General features: G+C 36.4%; 1 protein-coding gene across 2 annotated transcripts in view; it reads right to left on the bottom strand.

Annotated features, from left to right (window-relative positions):
* Nucleotides 1–18,188, bottom strand: part of syndig1l (synapse differentiation inducing 1-like) — a 47,728-nt gene extending 29,540 nt beyond the window's left edge. The window contains exons 1-2 of one of the 2 annotated variants that reach the window (XM_079831034.1): nt 17,589–18,188; nt 11,495–12,091 (exon numbers count right to left, since the gene is read on the bottom strand). In XM_079831034.1, coding sequence (XP_079687160.1) covers nt 11,495–11,971 — 477 coding nt within the window. In that variant the 5' untranslated portion in view covers nt 11,972–12,091; nt 17,589–18,188. Of the gene's footprint in view, nt 1–11,494; nt 12,092–13,100; nt 13,308–17,588 lie in introns of those variants that run through there. The other variant, XM_079831035.1, reaches the window with a different exon arrangement.
* Between the last annotated feature and the right edge of the window lie 478 nt (nt 18,189–18,666).

Genomic DNA, 18,666 nt, shown 5'->3' with positions numbered 1-18,666 from the left:
GCAGAAACCCTTTTCACTACATTCATTGTAGAGAACAGCATGCTGGACCACTGTTTAGGAAAATGTTTCCCGATAGTGAGACTGCATTGTTTACTTGACAACCGATTTATATGTTGAAAAATTTGAGAATATATGAACAGCCCCAAACACTGTGTGCCGTCCTGTCACACTTATGGTACTCAAAGAATTGGTCCAAGGTTGGCAGGTCTCTATTTGTACAGATTTTTCTATTGTTTTATAATTATACGCTACTGTTTAAAAGTCTGGGTTATATCCGCTTGGACAGGAGGACTGCCTGAACTAAAAAAACCAAACTGATGTTTTGAAAAAAAGCCTCTTATATTCACCAAGGCTGCATTTATTTGATAAAAATACAATAAAAACATTTAGAAATACTATTACAATCATAATAATGTTTTTCTATTTTAATATGTTGTCAAAATGTTAATAGTAAAAATTTTGAGTCTTAAGTTTCACACAATCCTTCAGAAATCATTCTTATATGCTGATTTGGTGTTCAATAATCATTTATCATTAATATCAATGTTTAAAGAAGAGAATATTTTTGTGGAAACTGTGATATACACTCTAAAAAAAAAGGCTCGTAATCATAGGGGAACCTTTTTTAGTGCTATATAGCACCAAAGTGGTATATAGTGGTTCTTCAGCGGTTCTTCAGAGGTGCTATATAGCACCTTAGTCAAAGAACCGGTGAAGAACCTCTGAAGAACCGCTGAAGAACCTCTGAAGAACCGCTGAAGAACCACTGAAGCACCAAAATTGGTGCTATATAGCACTAAAAAAGGTTCCCCTATGATTACGAGCCAAGAACCATTTTTGGTGCAATATAGAACCTTTTTTTTTTTAGAGTGTATGTTTTTCAGGATTCCTTGATGAATAGAAAGGTCAAAAAAAGTATTTATTTAAAATAGAAATCTTTTGAAATATTATAAATGTCTTTACTGTACCTTTGTATCAATGTAATGCATCCCAGCTCAAAAGTATTGTATTTGTATAAAATCCCATTCTTTTTGAATTTGGCAATTTAGGTACTTATCTCCACTTTACTAAACTCCTTGAATTTAGATAATTGTTGTTTGTGGCACTGCCTAATTATTTGTTTCCAAGTCTGCTGTTCATATAACGGGTGCATTTGATGAATAAGTTTGCTAAGCTAGTGGCATTAGAATTTTGTTTGAGGCATTTAATTTCAAACTAACTAGCTAGTAACCATGAACAAAACTGAACTGTATATTCAGTATATTCAGCAGTCCTCCTGTCCAAGCGGATAGATAGATAGATCTTGGCCAGAATGAGGTACAACAAAGATCAGACTTTTCACCGCAAGACTAAACTTTTTGTCCTTTCATGAAGCAAAACACAACTTGCATTTCAACTTGGACAAACACCTTCATTTGCTGCAGTCTCCCTTCACATCGTTCTGACAGTAGGGAGAGCCGTGCAAATGGAATTTGATGTTGAGGATGGAAAGCGAATGAGGCGATCTAAACAGCAACCAGTAAACTGATGGAACTGGGAGGGGAGGGGGGTCATGGAACAAAAGAGTTGTCAGGTGAAAAGCTCTCCGAGGCAATTATATTCCTACAAAGGGGCAAGTAACTGCATCAGCGATGTCTTCGGGAGGTCATTGTCCCGGCAGGTGTCATAGCGTCGCTGAAAACAGCCACATACATTTTTAATGGGACTGTTCAGAGATTATAAGCGGTTGGCTCATGGCAGAGAGTAGTTAAATTGTGTCCTGCCAGGTGCTGGCAGCATTTCAGGCACGGGTCGGGAGGATATAATTCATCAGGGGGTTTGATTAACGTCTAGCACACGCCAGACAAATAAAAAATACTGACTTACTGAGCTGTTAATAAGCCCGGCTGATTTATAATCCCCAGGACCGCACTTGCGTATGGCATGACCTGTGTTCAAGGACCACAGTGAGATTCTCAATCACTGAGCAAATAATCAGGACGACGTGTGCATGATCATCCAAACCATATTTTCAAATGCATTACTTTTCTGTTCCAGAATCGACTGTTTTACCTGATGTTTGATGGCAAATGCTTGTTGATATAGGCTAAAAGAATATTATTTTAAAAAGCTCAAGGCTGTATTAGTAATTCATGAGTACTTGGGGCTCAATTTGATATTGAAGCTTGGGATAAACTTTTGTAATTGACATTTGCAACCTCCTAACAGAGATACATTAGTAATGCATTTTGCGATGTTTACTCGTGCTAACCTGTCCATCAGCAGTTATGATAAATTAATTTTCTGTGCAATACACAACAAGCTCATTTATCTTCCGTCTGTGTAAATAGCCTTTGATCACCTGGGAACTCGGCGTACCCTCTCGCCCACAATGTAGCAGTAATGAGATTAAGAATGGGTTAGTGTTGACAGAGTTCTGTGGGTCTTAATAATTTAAAGAGTAATTAATTGCCTGGTGCCAGAGCTTTTTATTTAGGCTACGGAGCAACATAGAAGAAACACCATTAGTCGTTCAATGTAATGCACTTGGCTCTGATCCTGTGGAAACATGAGGAGAACCAGTACAACCAGATCTTAATGATGATCAGATTTTTTTTTTTTCACTTAGTGAAACATGTTGGTAAATCAAAACATTTTGTGTTAGATGCAGCCCTTAATAATGCAGCTGTGATATTACATTTTTGATGATTATTTGATGTATGTGTGACCCTGGACCACAAAACCAGTCATACGGGTCAATTCTTTTTAAATTGAGATTTATACATCACCTGAAAGCTGAATAAATAAGCTCTACATTGATGTATGGTTTGTTAGGATAGGATTTGGCCGAGATGCAACTATTTGAAAATCTGGAATCTGAGGGTGCAAAATGCAAAAAAAATCTAAATATTGAGAAAATCTCCTTTAAAGTTGTCCAAATGAAGTCCTTAGCAAAGCATATTACTATTACTAATACCTTTTTGATATATTTATGGTAGTACATTTACAAAATATCTTCATGGAACATGATCTTTACCTAATATCCTGATGATTTTTGGCATAAAAGAAAAATCTATAATTTTGACCCATACAATGTATTGTTGGCCATTGCCACAAATATACCCTAGTGATTTATGACTGGTTTTGTGGTCCAGGGTCACAAATTATATAATACATTTATTTTATATTTGTATAGAATAAAAACAACAGTAAAAATAATTTTTATTATTATTATCATAATCTCTTTTTAGTCTCAAGTTATAGTTTTATAGTCTTGAAATCACAAAGTTATATTTGCAATTTTGCATTATGTTTTTGAAATTAATTTAGCAAGGAATTTGATTTTAGTTGGCTCCCTGTAGTGTGCTTTATCGCATGGCTTTTAGGAGCTTTATATAAAACGGCAGCTGATGTTTTGACATGGCCCTGAAATTCATCTTGAGACTGGCATCCGGCATGCTGGAAGTGGAAAGAAACTGCAGGTGCATCAAAGCTTCAGCAGAATATGATTAGGGGTTGAACTTTTCCGTCTTTCTTTCTGTCATAAAGGACATATTTGTGAGGCCACATTTCAGCTGTGAGAGTTTGTTTGCAAGGGAGAAAGCGAGAAATTAAGACAGTTTGACAGTATACAACTGTACACAGAAAACCCAGTGCCTTTTCTGCTTTTTCTTTTTGCAGTCAATCATTCAAGTAAAAGTTTTCTATGCCTAGTAAATTAAATTTAAACATCTCCACAACTGACAGAAATGTGTCCCCGTGGCACTTGGTGGTAAACAGCTCTCCGAAGAGAAATGTTCTCCTTCTGTTTTCCACAGGGGATAGAATTTGAGAGATAAATTATTTATTGGATGTTCTTTAAGTTTGATCAAATTTACAAATGCGCATTCTCTGAAAACTTTGCCCATATATAATGCACTAACAGCTGAAAGACAATTATTCATTTGACGGCACAGTAACACAGATGGTGTGTGATGGCAGATGTTATCAAATGGGTGGCGAAAGAAAACAAATGACATTATTTACTATAAAGTTCAAAACTACAGATTTCCAATCATCAAGAGCACTCCAGCTGCTAGATCATTAGCAAGCCAAGCTTAGGGCATCTACAATTGATCATATTGAAAACATATACATAATTGGAATAAAAATACCCAGTGATGGAAATAAATCAACTGATACACAGACCTTTTAATAATACAAAACTACCACACTAGTTTTTGTTCCACACTAGGGATGCACAATATATTGGTATCATATTGGTTATCGGCTGATATTAGAGATTTTTGTGGTCGATACACTCTAAAAAATAATTCAGTGGCTTAGTAAATATCACAGTAATAATTAACTTTATTAACTTAATAAAATTTCTAAATATCATTTATTTGATGTTTTGAGTTGAACATACCAAAATAATTGACTAAAAATCCAACAGTTCATTTTGTCTCAAATTTACAGTTATATTTAAGTTTTTTTCACTAAAAGAATTTAGTGTTCGAATAACCAATTATTTATTTCAAATATAATTAATATATTTGTGAAATTTCTATCAAAATATTTGAGAAGGGAGAATTAAATCAATCTGTTTCAAGAACCACAATTATTACTTAATTCAAATCAAGATTATTAATATTTAACACACGCACTGAAGAAATTTAGTAAGTTTACTTAAAGCCACTGTGTAACTTTTTTAGTTTATTCTTAGCTAAAAACACTTAATACGTTCAAAAATATATGTGCTCATTAATGTATATTTACTTCTTTCAAGTAATAAAGTATTCTCGTAAGTTTATAATATGCCATTGAAAATACATACGGGTAAGGGGTTCGAATGCGGGTCGCCATGTTGCCCCTCCATCTTGAAAGTACATTAGCCAAAGAGGGACATACCCGTAAATTCAAGCTTTGCCTTTCGCGTTTTAACACTCAATGGCACCGTGTCGAATGTGGACGAGGTCGAACTGGAAGCCATGTTAATCTTGGACTAAATCGGCCACCGTAGGAGTTAAAACGAAATCGGAATTGAGAGGAACAGAAACTAAAATTCACTGGATGGTCATATACCTTTTCACCACTAGATGGGGGAAAATATCACACAGTGTAGCTTTAATTAAAACACTGCACCCCGCCCCTTGACGTGACGACGGCTCGACGGTTGAGTGAGCGCTGCTGTTTGAATTCTCTTCAGTCTCCAGAGGAGTTCCTTCTTCTCAGCGTCGCAGGATTGGAACATTTCCTCTGTGAAATTCAGGTTTGTGTGTTTTATTTTATCTATAAAATCATTACTGAGCTTAAAAATGTTTTATTTAATGCAAAACAACATACAGGGACGCAATGTGAGTAAACGAGTGCTGCATCTGTCCTTGAAGCCCCTAGTGCTACTGCCTTGCTCAAAACACGACTTTATTCCTTAAGATAATGAATATAATTAATTTGGATGTTAAAATGTTCTTAAAACTGTGCACTGTTTGTTTATTGGCAGGTTATGGAGTCAGGCGCGTTGCAGCATCTTTGAGCTATACAAGTGAAACGCTGGACGGCGGTCTGAAGTTCAAAGTCCACCCTCAGAGCGTGAGTCCATCTCAGGTTCGAGAAATGGCGCTGATACGGTGGAAATTGGATAACAGACAGGTTGATTACACTTGAATTACTTCAAATGTTTAATTTTTACTTCTAAAATGTTTGTTACATGAGTTTAAATGTTGTAAATATGTTGTAAAATATTGTATACATGTCAAAACTGTAATATATGCTGTATTGCTTTACTCATCAACAATAAAGGCCAATGTCATGTATAAGTGTGGTTGTGTGGAGTATTTTACAAAGGTTTAGAGGAAATTAAAGTTATACTATAAGAGTTAATATTGCTCATAAATAAAAACAGTTAATTTTACTCTTAAATATTGGTTTTTAAATGTTTTTCCCCCAATTTTTTCTACTCAATTTTATTTGTAAATGTACCAAATGTAGTTACACAGTTCTACTTAATTTTTTTACTTGCATTTGCTCAGCTCATATGGTGTATGTAATTGATTTCACTGCTTTAAAATGTACTCATTTTTTTTAGTGTAAAAATGTTTCAACAAAAAAAATGAGTAAATCATAGTAAACGTTTTTAGAGTGTACATTATAATGTTGTAATGCCTAAATTCACTTTAATTTTAGTTTTTAATGTCATTTATTAGTTATAATCTATTACATTTAAATAAAAATTGAACAGTATCAGACAGAAAGAAGTTTAATATTGGTGTATCTGTATTTCTATTATATGTAAGTGACATTTCTCATCACAGCATTCCATTGGTCTCAGAATGTGGCTATGCAATTAAAGCCAATATTAAAACCAATATTACAATTCTGCCCAACGCTGATAAGCTGACAATTATTTTCATGTTATGGTCATTTTTAAATAACATATAGAGCAAAAACATATGAAAGGCATGTGTATAATATCTGAAAAAAAAAGGATATTCATTTTGAGATTTTCAAAAGATTACATTTAAATAAAGATTCCTATACCATTTAAGTTCATCTTATCTAAAACCAACATGGGATAATGAGCATGACAATCTCCATCAACATAATCATTATCATCATCTTTTCATTTAAAGGAGGCACATTAAGGATTCTTAAGTTATTATCCATTGATGAGAATCTCTTAAGATCACGATTAAGACATTTAGACGCTTTGCCATTCAAGGCTATGCAACCATTTCTTTTTTAATCCATTCTGGATAATTCATCCTTTGTGCATTCTTTCCAACAGACGATTCATCCGAGGAGAAGGAACTAAATTGGATTTTAAGTCATCAAATTGGGGTTTTAAGGAGATAAAATACTGCGTTTATAACATCCTGTGACTTCCAAACAAAAACGCTAGGACCATTAGTGGCTCTTTTCCACTAGAGGAGATCGGCCAACCAAGATCTGCAGTCATTCCCCCCTCAAACGAGAAGCTCTGACAGATGTGTGTGTGCACTCCACGAGTGGGAACAACTAAGGCACAGTTCACACTTTTCTGGCACACACAAAATATATTTCAAAACACTCTGAATAAAGAACAAGAATGGGAACAACAGAGGTGTCTCTAGAGGCAAACTCCCGGGTTCACTTTATCATTGCCACAGAGGAAGAACAGAGGGATCTTAAAGCAATAGAATACAAATGAGAAACACACGCCTCAATGTCACAGGGATGTTACTAATGCACCGAAGAAATATCTCACAAAGGATGCTAATGAATATCCTATTATCTGATATAAAGACACAGATGAATCATTAGCCATTCAGATGAATCGTTCACTGTAAAAAATGAATCATGGGTCTTGTAATTTTCACTAAAAAAATTGAGGTGATAATTAAAAAAGTGTGTATATTTTCTTAAGAAAATTGTGGTTCAGTGTTTTATAGAAAATATTGAGAACATTTCACTAATAAAACCAAGAGATACATTTTCCTGATTTTTTTTAAGGAAATGTAAGCAATCTTGAGCCTTCAATCGAAGAACCAAATAAACTGATAAAATTAAGGAAAATAAGGTTACCTATTTATTTTAAGAGAATTAACTCAATTATGCAGTTTTATTTAGAGACACCATTGTTAGTTCCCAGCATACTTTGCATATGGCTGGAAAGGGAGAGTTAATATTGAAATTAAGTGTTATTTTATGTGTTTTTGAGTGAAGGGAAACATCTGTTAACGTTTAATGTTCTGTTATGTTTGACATTTGAAAGATTTTCTTTCTGATGAAGTTTTGACCGTTACCATTGTGCAGAAGAGTAGATCTGTTTAGGTTGTGGATAACTGCATGTATACCAATACTATAAAGCATGTTGCTTTGGTCAATGAGCAATAACTTTGCTAATGCCAGTGCAGTAACAAGTTTGTTTCTGCTTGTGCTGTGCTAGCAGCATACAGTCCATTAATTGTATAACGTAAGTCAAATAGAAACAGGTCATTTCCATTCCCTCTAATTTATACTCTTTTTTTAAAGTCAACTTAAAATTAATAAGCACATGTCACTAAAAATATTGAATTTATTGTTTCGTAGAATAAATAATTTAGGAAATTTTACATGATTTATTCAGGTAGATTCAATTAAAGAAACCAAGCCAAAACTTCTCAAAAATATTATGTGTAATATTGTTACCATTATTTATTTAAGCAAATAGCACATAACATTTTTTACAGTGTTCTGATTTCACACATGCTCACAGTAATAACTTTCACTTGACATAACTCAGGCTCATATTGTTTACATTCACATCTGTTCTTTTTGAGGGAAAATCTGTAGCCTATAATTTTGCAGAAAATGTACTAGCATCAGTCAATAAATTTAACTGTGCACGTACATTTCCTCTTTTTTTACATACATTTGCCTTTATAAACTTTAAAGGGGTCATGAACTGCATTGTTTCATTGTTTTATAATGTTTCCAGGGGTACACTTATAATGTTAGTCTGATTTTTACATAAAAAATGTTAAGGGGCATGTCTGCTGTGAGACTTGAATGTAAACACCCACTGCTATGATTGGCTAACATCTTTGGATATGAAATTGTGTTACATGTGGAACTATTTCTAGGCTACTAGGTACTTCATTTAATTCATAAAAACAACAATATATATATATATTTTTTTCTTTTTAATTTCATTTCTTTGAAAAGATTTCCCACAAATTATGTGTTGTGTATTTTCTGGTAATCAAATGAAGACAAAAGACATTAATTTAATTAATCTATCAAACAAAGTGCTGCACAACCAAGCTTTATGGTTAAAAAACATGAACACATTTTTTTATTTATTACTTAAAAGATAAAGTTTTGATAATTTATTAATATTACATTAGTGTTAGTATTATTATTACATTGCGAGTATCTAAATTCTACAGTACAACAGTAATGTATTTGTCAAGTTAAACCGAACTTTTATTTTAACGGGTTGCTGTGAAGACCTTTGAGTTTCTGTGTGTTTATGATATAACGGTAGTTTTTCTCAAATGACATGGTAAAATGCTTATAAAGTGACTCTCTGTGGCTCAGGGGATGACGTCCGTGCGTTCATGTCTTCATATGAGACGGCAGAGATGGAAACATGCGACCAACACGCGCGATTCTGAGAGTGTGCTGTAAATTAAACCGTGCCTCTGCTCCATTAATTTGGACAGAGATACGCAGGACATGCAGGATTCGTATTTAAATAGTCTTTTTGCGGTTTAATATTCACAGACAATAGTCTATATCACCAGATGCGTTCTCAGGTACCGAAATTTGGTACAGATTGATTTAATGTGAATCGGTGCTCCGTAGTACCGACATCATTCGGTTGGTGCCCTTAAAAGTACAGAGTTTGGTACCCAACCCTAATCACAGACATGTTGAGCACATGAATGTAGTGATCTTGTCATTGCTACACGATTTCAGCACACTCAGGAACGCTTTCATCATAACTAACAGTGCAAGCACAATGTAAATAAGAGATTTGTTGATTATAATGTGAGTTTTGGCGAGAGTCCAGAACTCTGTCACTGATAAACTCACGCTGTTTGATTGACAGCTCCAGCAATTGTAAAGGGAGCTTTTTTTTAATCTCTTTCTATGTATAATTTAATCACAGTTTAAATAACAGATTATTTTCATCCTACTAAGAGAAACAACGTTAAGTTGACCGTTTAGTCACTAGTTTGATTTACTGACACATAGACAAAGAACATCTGACTGTACATGAATCATTACATATCAGAAATAACTGGTTACATGTCAGGCATTAGAATTAACACGGTTACTTATGTTGTCGCATTTGCTGTCGAGTCCATATTGTAAAAGTCTGTTTGCAAAGCATGCGCTGAAATTGCGACTGATTTACCAAAGAATCCACAGTGAAATGTACTTTTTTTCAAATAAATAATGCTCAACAATTCCTAGCATTAGGATCCTTTGGAAAGTAATGTTATTTTTAGTCCAGTGATCCTGTATTACTCTTCTCTCCTCGTCATCTCACTAACACCCCAGTGGTGTCACACCACGGTCTGTCCAACAGAGGGAAACTAAGAGCACAAGACCTTCCACATCTTCCTAATTCACTGCTCGTTATTGGTTCAATGATATCACCTGTACTTAGCTTGTTAGAGTGTTAACAGGTGTATATTTAAAGACTTGAATTTGCTTGTACCTTTGCGCAGTCTTTAAGTTTTCTTGCCTAGCCTATGCTTTTGTGTATACCCATTTGGTCCACCCTGAAAGACTTTTGCTCAGACCTTCTCTGGTAATCTTTGTTTTATGTTTTTGGACTCTTTTGCCTGCATCATCCATTGTGGATTTGTATCTTACTCTACCTAGCTATGATGCTAGATCCTTTGTGTTAGCTCAAGAATAATAAGTAAAGACTTTTTGTTTTTTCCTTCTTAACCTGCCTCTAGTCCACACTGCCCCAATAGAACAGTGGTTAAAATCAACACTAAAGCAACACACTCTGGGTTCGAATCTGGACCTGACAAGTGGGTGGGGCCAAAGTTGCAATGATGAAGTAGGCGTTGATTTTCTTCCGCAGAGGCGGTCTTTCACCTGTCACATTCCACAATGAGTCATTCTCTGGGCTTAGTTACAATAAAAGCTGTTTTTGGACTAACAAGGACGTTTTCAGTTCTGAAACGTACAGAATATTCTTATAGTATGATGACTCTTATATGTCAAGCTCAAGGAAATTTAGATTTCTCAGTTCATGACCCCTTTCATAGTTTAATAACATTGGTAAATGTAACCTTTAGATCTAGATATAAATGTTTAATTCTGTATATTATGTTACAATGCCTATACTTGTAGCTTTAATATTGTATTTTTTCATTTATTTAGTCATTCGGTTTGGTTCTGTTCACATTATATGCAGATATATGCGGCTGTCGCTTACATTTTTGGGAGCACACGTATGGGCACGCAAAGGTCCAGAGCCCCACACGCAGAGAATGTCTACAATATCATCAGACAACCGCCGTGAATACCGGTGCTGCCCAGCATGGAGCTACATCCATTGAGAGATGCTGAAAGGCCCAGAATCCTGGACATGACCAAAATACATATTTCTCTCACTGAGCTTCAAGGGTGACGGACCCCCATCCAGCACCATTACATCCTATCAGCAGCACTGATCATTGCCCAACCCCTCTCATTAGCCCTTGCCTATCTGCTGAGAAATTGAAGTGGTAGTTGTCACACATGATCCAATAGAGCCAGCAGATGTTGCTAGAGCATAACGTGATGTTTTACAGCAATTTTAACCTCCAAATAGAAAATTAAACCTTTGGAGGACAGCTTTTTGAAATGTGAAGCCTTTCCAAAAAAGGGTCTTATATTGTAGTGTAGGCTATAACTAGAAACTGGTGTTCCCTGAGAGAATTGCGCTGCGATGCATTAAGGCCACCTGTCAAGGACCTTGTGAATTAATTCATCCGTACAAAACAACATGAGTTCGACTCAGCGTCATCAAAGAAACTTTTAAAGTGCTTTTTAAGTGCAAACTTACCTCATATTCAACATATTCCTCTTCCTCCACCTCGTAAGACACAGTCTGGATTTTCACCTCATTTTCGTCCAGTAGTTTAGCCTGCGGGTCCTCCGTACTGGGGGTCTCCACCGCTACGTCCTTGTCTTTCTTCTCTGTGAAGGTGGTCTCACAGCACTCGTTTTTGTAATCCTTACCCTTGCTGCTCACGTCGTCCTTGTAAAGGATGAAGTTAGGCTTGTAAAAGGCCTCCACCGCCAGGTGAAGCGAGGTGGCGTCCAGTAGCTGGGCTTTAGCCTTGCCGTTTCCTCCTGAGACCGCAACCCCTCCTCCGCCACCACCTCCTCCTCCACCTCCTCCACCAGTCACAAAGTAGTTTATAATGTTCTCCTGATACTGGTTGCTATGGAAGTCGCCACCATAACCGTAGTCGGCCATAACCATATGCTTGCTGTTCTTATCTAGAAGAGGGTTCTGAAGCTCACTTAGGCTCTCCATTGTTGAAGAGCAGAGCGCCGGGACTCAAGTGTTTAACAGCCGGATGGAGAATGAAGGGAAGGAGAGTTGACCTTGGCTGGACTGATGTGACAGGTGCTAATGCGTTCAATAGGCCGTGAGCTGTAGGAGGAGTGAGAGGAGAGAGAAGTGAGCGAGCGCGAGGTAAAGACATGGACTATTGAGCACATGCAGAGGAAAGTTTAATAAGACCAAACTGCCAGGATGGACAGGTGCAGGGCAATGAAAAGGCATCCATGCAGTTAACACAATGATGTCTGTGGCACCAAGAGTGGCTTAAAGTACAGTTGATCTGTGAAGACACTTATTGGCGACTATGGATTTAAGAGTATTGCAACTAAGTAGTGAGTGAATGCACATTGTCAGTCTGAAAGAGAGCAATTTTCTCTCCGATTATCTAATGTTTTATACACTTACAAAAAATCATCATGTCCCATTCCTCTCGACTTAGCTGATAAAATGTGGTTATCAGGCAGATTTCAATTAACTTCATTCTGCTGCCCCATGAAACTCACTGATAACCCTGCCGAATGGGCATGCCTGAGAGTTCATATGCCATGAAGGTAAAGCAGACATCTTTTTTACAAAGGCAATCCCAAACATGCTTAATGACCCATCTTAAATGCCTAACTGGCCATCCAGAATTGAATTGAAGGGGAAATATGTAGTTAGTCTTACATAGGCAGACCTTTGACCAAATGGCATTCTGGTCCACACTCCACACTGCAGTTTTTATTTTATTTTCTTTGTCATTTTCTATTGTCATTATCTTTTATGTCATTTTTTTTTCCCTTTAGTGGACGTTTGTGTCATGACATGCAGCATGCAATCTGTGCTGGATTCTAGCTTCCGATGACTATTCATGATGAGGCAGTGTTTTCACCATCTGCTCCTGTTTACTAAACACATTTGTGCTGAAATAGATTGATTTAATCAATAAATTATTAGTGACAATTAATCAGTCATCAATTAATCATAAATATCTTTAAACTGTGTGTCAAGTTTTGATGTCACTAGTAATCATTGTTTAGTTTTTCCTCAAAACTGCTCATTGCATCAACCTGGCATTGTCAACATAACTTGGAATAATGGTGGACTGATTAAAACATACTTGCGTGCCCTTACTCCGGGAAGCGGTGTAAAGTCAGCCAATCAGATTAGCCCTGGCCAGATCGAGGGACTGCTTTCCAGTTTTGTGTGCCGCGTGCATCAGACGATCAGTGGGTGGTCTGTAGGTGTGCTGTCTGAGGCTGAGACTAATATGTATCAGTGTCTTTAATGTGTGACTGATGTGAAGTTAAATAGTCAGCAGGTTTATGATGCTCTTTAACTGAGCACATCAATTGTACTCAGATCTAAATCCTGTCAGAACTCTCTTTTGATTGGATAAAACGACATGTGGCCACAGTGGTTGGTGTGCCCTCTCCTACCTTCTCATTAATCTGTGATTAAAATAGCAACACAATCAGATAGAAAGCAGATTATTTCAGAGCTTTTGATTTGATTGTGTCGATGCCTCTGCGGATCGTCAAATGTAGGATCATGCGTCAAGAAATGCTGACTTCATGCTTGACGGATTGTTTGAGCTCCCCAATTCTCAATACGCATTTCAACACAGTCAGCATCTACTGAGCACATTCTCCCAGTGCAATAATACTACACCATCAGAGCTAACTAATGAAAAGAGGCTGTAGTCTCTACAGATCAAATTATGAATTAGGGAATAGATTGATGATTAGTTATTCTAGGAGCCTTCCTAGTTTGAATGTCAATCTCTCTCTTTCTCTCTCGCTGCATTGATTCATGGACCGTTTCGACCTGCATCTTCAACAAAGTGTCTACTGCAGATGCATTCCTCACATCCGTTATAGCTTCCTCTCCCATTCTAGTCATAATTTCTCAACCCGCCTATATAAAACAAGGGTCTATTTCTGGTGAAAGAGGCTAGTGGTAGCAAATGAAGAGTGTGCATGGACTCTGCATTAGTGGCTTGTTATGTAAGGCTGGTCCCAAAAATAGCAATTAAGTTGTATAATGTCAAACAGAGCAAAACAACAGTTAGGGTTTTTGTGTATTTTTAAGTGTATATTTGTTAATATTATTTCATTTTTCCCCATATATTAAATAATCTTTAAATATATATGTTTAAAAATAAATTATTGTATTATTTATGGTGTCTTTGTTTTCTAATTAAAATGCCATTTGTTTTTGTTTTTTGTCATTAATAATCTGATAGCATGATTTAGTGTTGTTTTTCGTAATTAAAATGAGGCCATGCTAAAATTGCATAAACTTTAAATGCCAGTAGGATGTCACAGCAGACCTAATTTCCATTTCTATGCTTATAGTCTGCACCACCCTGACAATTGAAAACAGAAAAGAAAAAATCCCCCAGGTTCTAACTGCCGTTGGGATCTTGGAAATGTGAAATTTCACATGGCCGTAAAGGGATAGTTCACCCAAAAAATGAAAATTACCTCATGATTTACTCACCCTCAAGTCATCCTGGGTGTATATGACATTCTTCTTTCAGACGAATACAGTCGGAGTTATATTAAAAAATGTCCTGGCTCTTCCAAGCATAATGGCAGTGAGGGGCTGTTTCTGTTTTGAAGCCCAAAAAATCTATCATAAAAGTAATCCATACGGCCCCAGGGGGTTAATAAAGGCCTAGTGATGCGTTTGTGTGAGAAAAATATCCATATTTAACACGTTATAAACTGTAATCTCTAACTTCCACTAACTGTCGTATGTGCATTCACGAGAGACTAGCGGTCCAGCATAGGACGCTCCGCTGGGAATATGCTAGTTCTTGCGAGAACCAAGTTTTGCTCTATCCTTTGCACTTCCGCGTTCGTCACCAGAACTTATGCTACGTCTGCATCCTATGTCATACGTTGGAACGCCAGTCTCTCATGAACGCGCGTACGACAGTTAGAGGAAGTTAGAGATTACGGTTTGTAAAGTTTTAAATATGGATATTTTTCTTACACAAATGCATCGCATTGCTTCAGAAGGCCTTTATTAACCCCCCGGAGCCGTGTGGATTACTTTTATGTTGGATGGATGCGCTTTTATGGACTTCAAAACAGAAACAGCCATTCGCTGCCATTATAAAGCTTGGAAGAGCCAGGACATTTTTTTATAAAACTCCTATTGTATTCGTCTGAAAGAAGAATGTCATTATACACCTATGACTTGAGGGTGAGTAAATCATGGGCTAATAATTTCATTTTTGGGTGAACTATCTCTTTAAAGCCATTCTTGTCAAAAAGAGACAGGCCTTGGCCTGTGAAACATGCAAGCATATGCTGTTGTTTGTGGCCGAGAGGTCAGCGTTTACAGCTATAGTCTGAATTGGTTGTAAAGGACTTTTTCATTGGTGAAAAATCATTTTGGACATTTAATCTTCATTCCATTCCTGTACAATACACTTCCACACTCTGTTGTGAACGTGAAACAACATATTTCATCCAACTGAAGGCAATTGGTTAAGACTGTCCACTTGTTTCTGTCACTGAATTTTACACTAAATTAAAAGGACCGCTCGTAATGCAACTGACATGGCAGAGCAAAGATCAAAGTTAATAACAGATTCTGTTATTAATGGTACTGTAGATGACATTTAGCATTTTAATTTTTCTTTACGTAATTTCACATGACAGTATTATTGTAGACAATGTCATAGTTATGTCTAGTTTCATTGAAGAGAGCTACAGTCGGCAGCTATAATTTGTCAGAATTGCTCTGTTGAAACAATTGAACAGTAGAATTGCCCATGATTCATTTCATCATTTAGACTGAAGCAATTCAGCTTAGGATAAAAAATGTCTACTAAAGCTTTTACACTTTTTTTTAGCTCCTTGAATGTTTTGTGTGGAACCTTATCACATGAAGTTGGAAAGATTAATATTAAAGCCCTGAAGACATTCAAACTGGAAACATCTTTTTAAAATGATGATCACGGCAGACACTACTTTACTATTCATTATGGTGTGGTGTGTGCATCTCTAGAAAAACCTGTTAAGTGTTTAAATATCCTTTGTCAAGGTCAGGTCTGAATGAGAGTCTGAATAGCATCTGTATACTGTAAGCAGAGATAAACCGTATGATTAAAAAAAAACTGTTTACCTTTTAAGAACAAGTAGAACTGAAATGACTGGTAGAATAACCCTATTAGAATCCAGTCTGCCCACACAGATTCACATCAGTCAGTCAAAATATGCATCAGACCAACATACAGAAACACAGACCTTTTATTAATCTATAATTGGCAAATAAATAGAAAATTTAGCTTTTAAACTTGAGTATAAAAGTTGCTGATGAGGAGGGTCACGACAAGGGTTTCCTCAGTAATTAGATATGAATTTGCAAATATTTTCTTTTTCATGCAAGGCAAATATTTAACTTATGCATATGGGTGCAGTGACTCAACAAACAAACAAACCCTTCATAGACTTGTACTTGAATCGATCTGTCCATTGCAGCAAAATTATTTCAAATGAGCTTTAAATGAGTAAATGTTCAGTCCTTCAACCATTTGTGAATAACAGTTCTCCTCCATCTCAATAGCAGCAAGGCAACCAAAACAGAGAAAGGTGCAGCATGCTTTCATTCCTCATTGATTATAGCACCTTCCTTCTAAGGTGCAATCAAATCCCATGCCGGTGTCTTAGTCAATTAAGCCTTATGAGTCTCGGCCCTTCTGAATTCTAATAGGATAGAGGCTGAAAACACTTTAGCAGTGTTAATGTGTTGGGTAAAATGGATAATGGAAACTTTTGCTACTCATGTATGCACTTTAATCTCCCTGTGCACAATGCTGGTACAAGAGAGGTACAGAAGAACAAAGTAATGTGGACTTGTAATTCAAAAAGGCTATTTGTACTCTAGTTTTCATTTTTGATTTGCATATTTATAATTTTCTGTTGATGTTTCACTCATAGTCATACAAGCTGGCTCGTGACTCATGCACCCTGTGGATGAAGGGTAAATCAGAGAGAATTTACACATCAACTAACAGAATGAGAGCTGAATTATATATATATATATATATATATATATATATATATATATATATATATATATATATATATATATATATATATATATATATATATATAATTTATTACACACACACACACACACACAATGTTTGTGAACTGTACTGGACAGTGTAGTGTATACTGCACTGCACAGAGTACATTATACTAAGTAACGTGCGTCAAACAATTTTGTCATATCACTGATATATCAGTAACGATAATTAGCCTCATTATTGCAACATAAAATAAGTGCATGCGTATGAAATATCTTTAAATAACAGTACAGTGTACTTTTCACTCAAGGGCGCGGACAAAAGCATAAAATTTACTTTTGTTTTTTAAGGTATTCAAACTGTAATACACTCTCGCCAAAGGCTGGCTTATAATTCAGACATTTGTAGGCTACAGTATAACTCATAGGAACAATTAACCTAGGTATTTACAATACAGTGATTCACATCAGAATATCTGTTCATTCCAGGGGGCAGTTTGACTGTAAGCGCTTTTATTTATGACAAATTTCAGCCTCATATTCGGAAATGTCCATGTCTTACCTTGCGACTCGGCAATCCAGGTGTCCGGCTCATTCGATTTGATTCAGTGACAATTTGGCAGTCGACTGGCTTTCCACAGAAATGTCAAACGGTTTGAATCCGAGTCTCGCATTGCAGAAGCCCGTGAGGCGCCGGTAAACTCGGTGAACAACAATACCTCTGATTTCTAAGGATGGACGCGAGCAACGAAACAATGAACCTGCTAAACGTGAGTCATTTCTCGAGCAACAGATATCCAACTTGACTAAATACAGAATATATCTGATAAAAGCTGGTAAGATTACTGACAGTAACACAGTACAGCTCTAAAACACTCGTACTGTACACCGCACATCATTGAAGGCTACCCTACTACGAGTCCGCGCGCATCTTTTAGATGAATCATGAGCTGTTCACGACCGCCCCAACTTTCTTGTCCGAATCTCCGCGCGAAGCAAACACAAAATTTGCTTCAAAATCTTTCTCTGTCCCCTTGATTTTACTGTATAAATTCATAAAGTCACCATAGATTATTGCTGTCTGAAGCTGTAAATTCCATAGAAGTCAATATGCTTCGTTCTGACAGAGAGAACAAGGTAAGAATGCTGTCAGTGACAGAGTGAACGGACTTTCCGTTGTGCGTCCCTCTAAACAGGACACGAAATAGGCTATGTAGGTTACCATGTGTCTTGTGTGCGTCGATATGTTTCCGTTGACTCTCCTCTAGCCGAAATAAAAATATAATACGGCAGGTTTGCGTGGGATGAGGATCTTAGAACTCTAAAGCTTATCGATTTCAAGCTCCGCTTGGGATGTTGACGATAAATATTACAACAAAGTATTTATTTTTTATTTCAGTAGTTGGAGTGTCCATGGGAAAATGGAGAGGGTCATTCTACTAGAAAGAACGTAGCTGTGTAAACATGTCTTCAACCACGAGAAGCTTACTTCTCATTAAAATGTAGGCTATATAATATAGAGAGATTAGATTCATACAGGCTTTAGTTGACATTTTATTGATGGTGACACAATTTTTTCGAAATTATATCTTTTTTTTTTAAATCTTATAGCCTATTTTGTTCCGTTTGCAACCCTAAAT

Source organism: Gobio gobio (assembly GCF_949357685.1).
Source record: "Gobio gobio genome assembly, chromosome: 12".
Lineage (NCBI taxonomy): Eukaryota > Metazoa > Chordata > Actinopteri > Cypriniformes > Gobionidae > Gobio > Gobio gobio.
The sequence above is the reverse complement of the archived record's forward strand: the minus strand, read 5'-3'. Positions and strand labels throughout refer to the sequence as shown.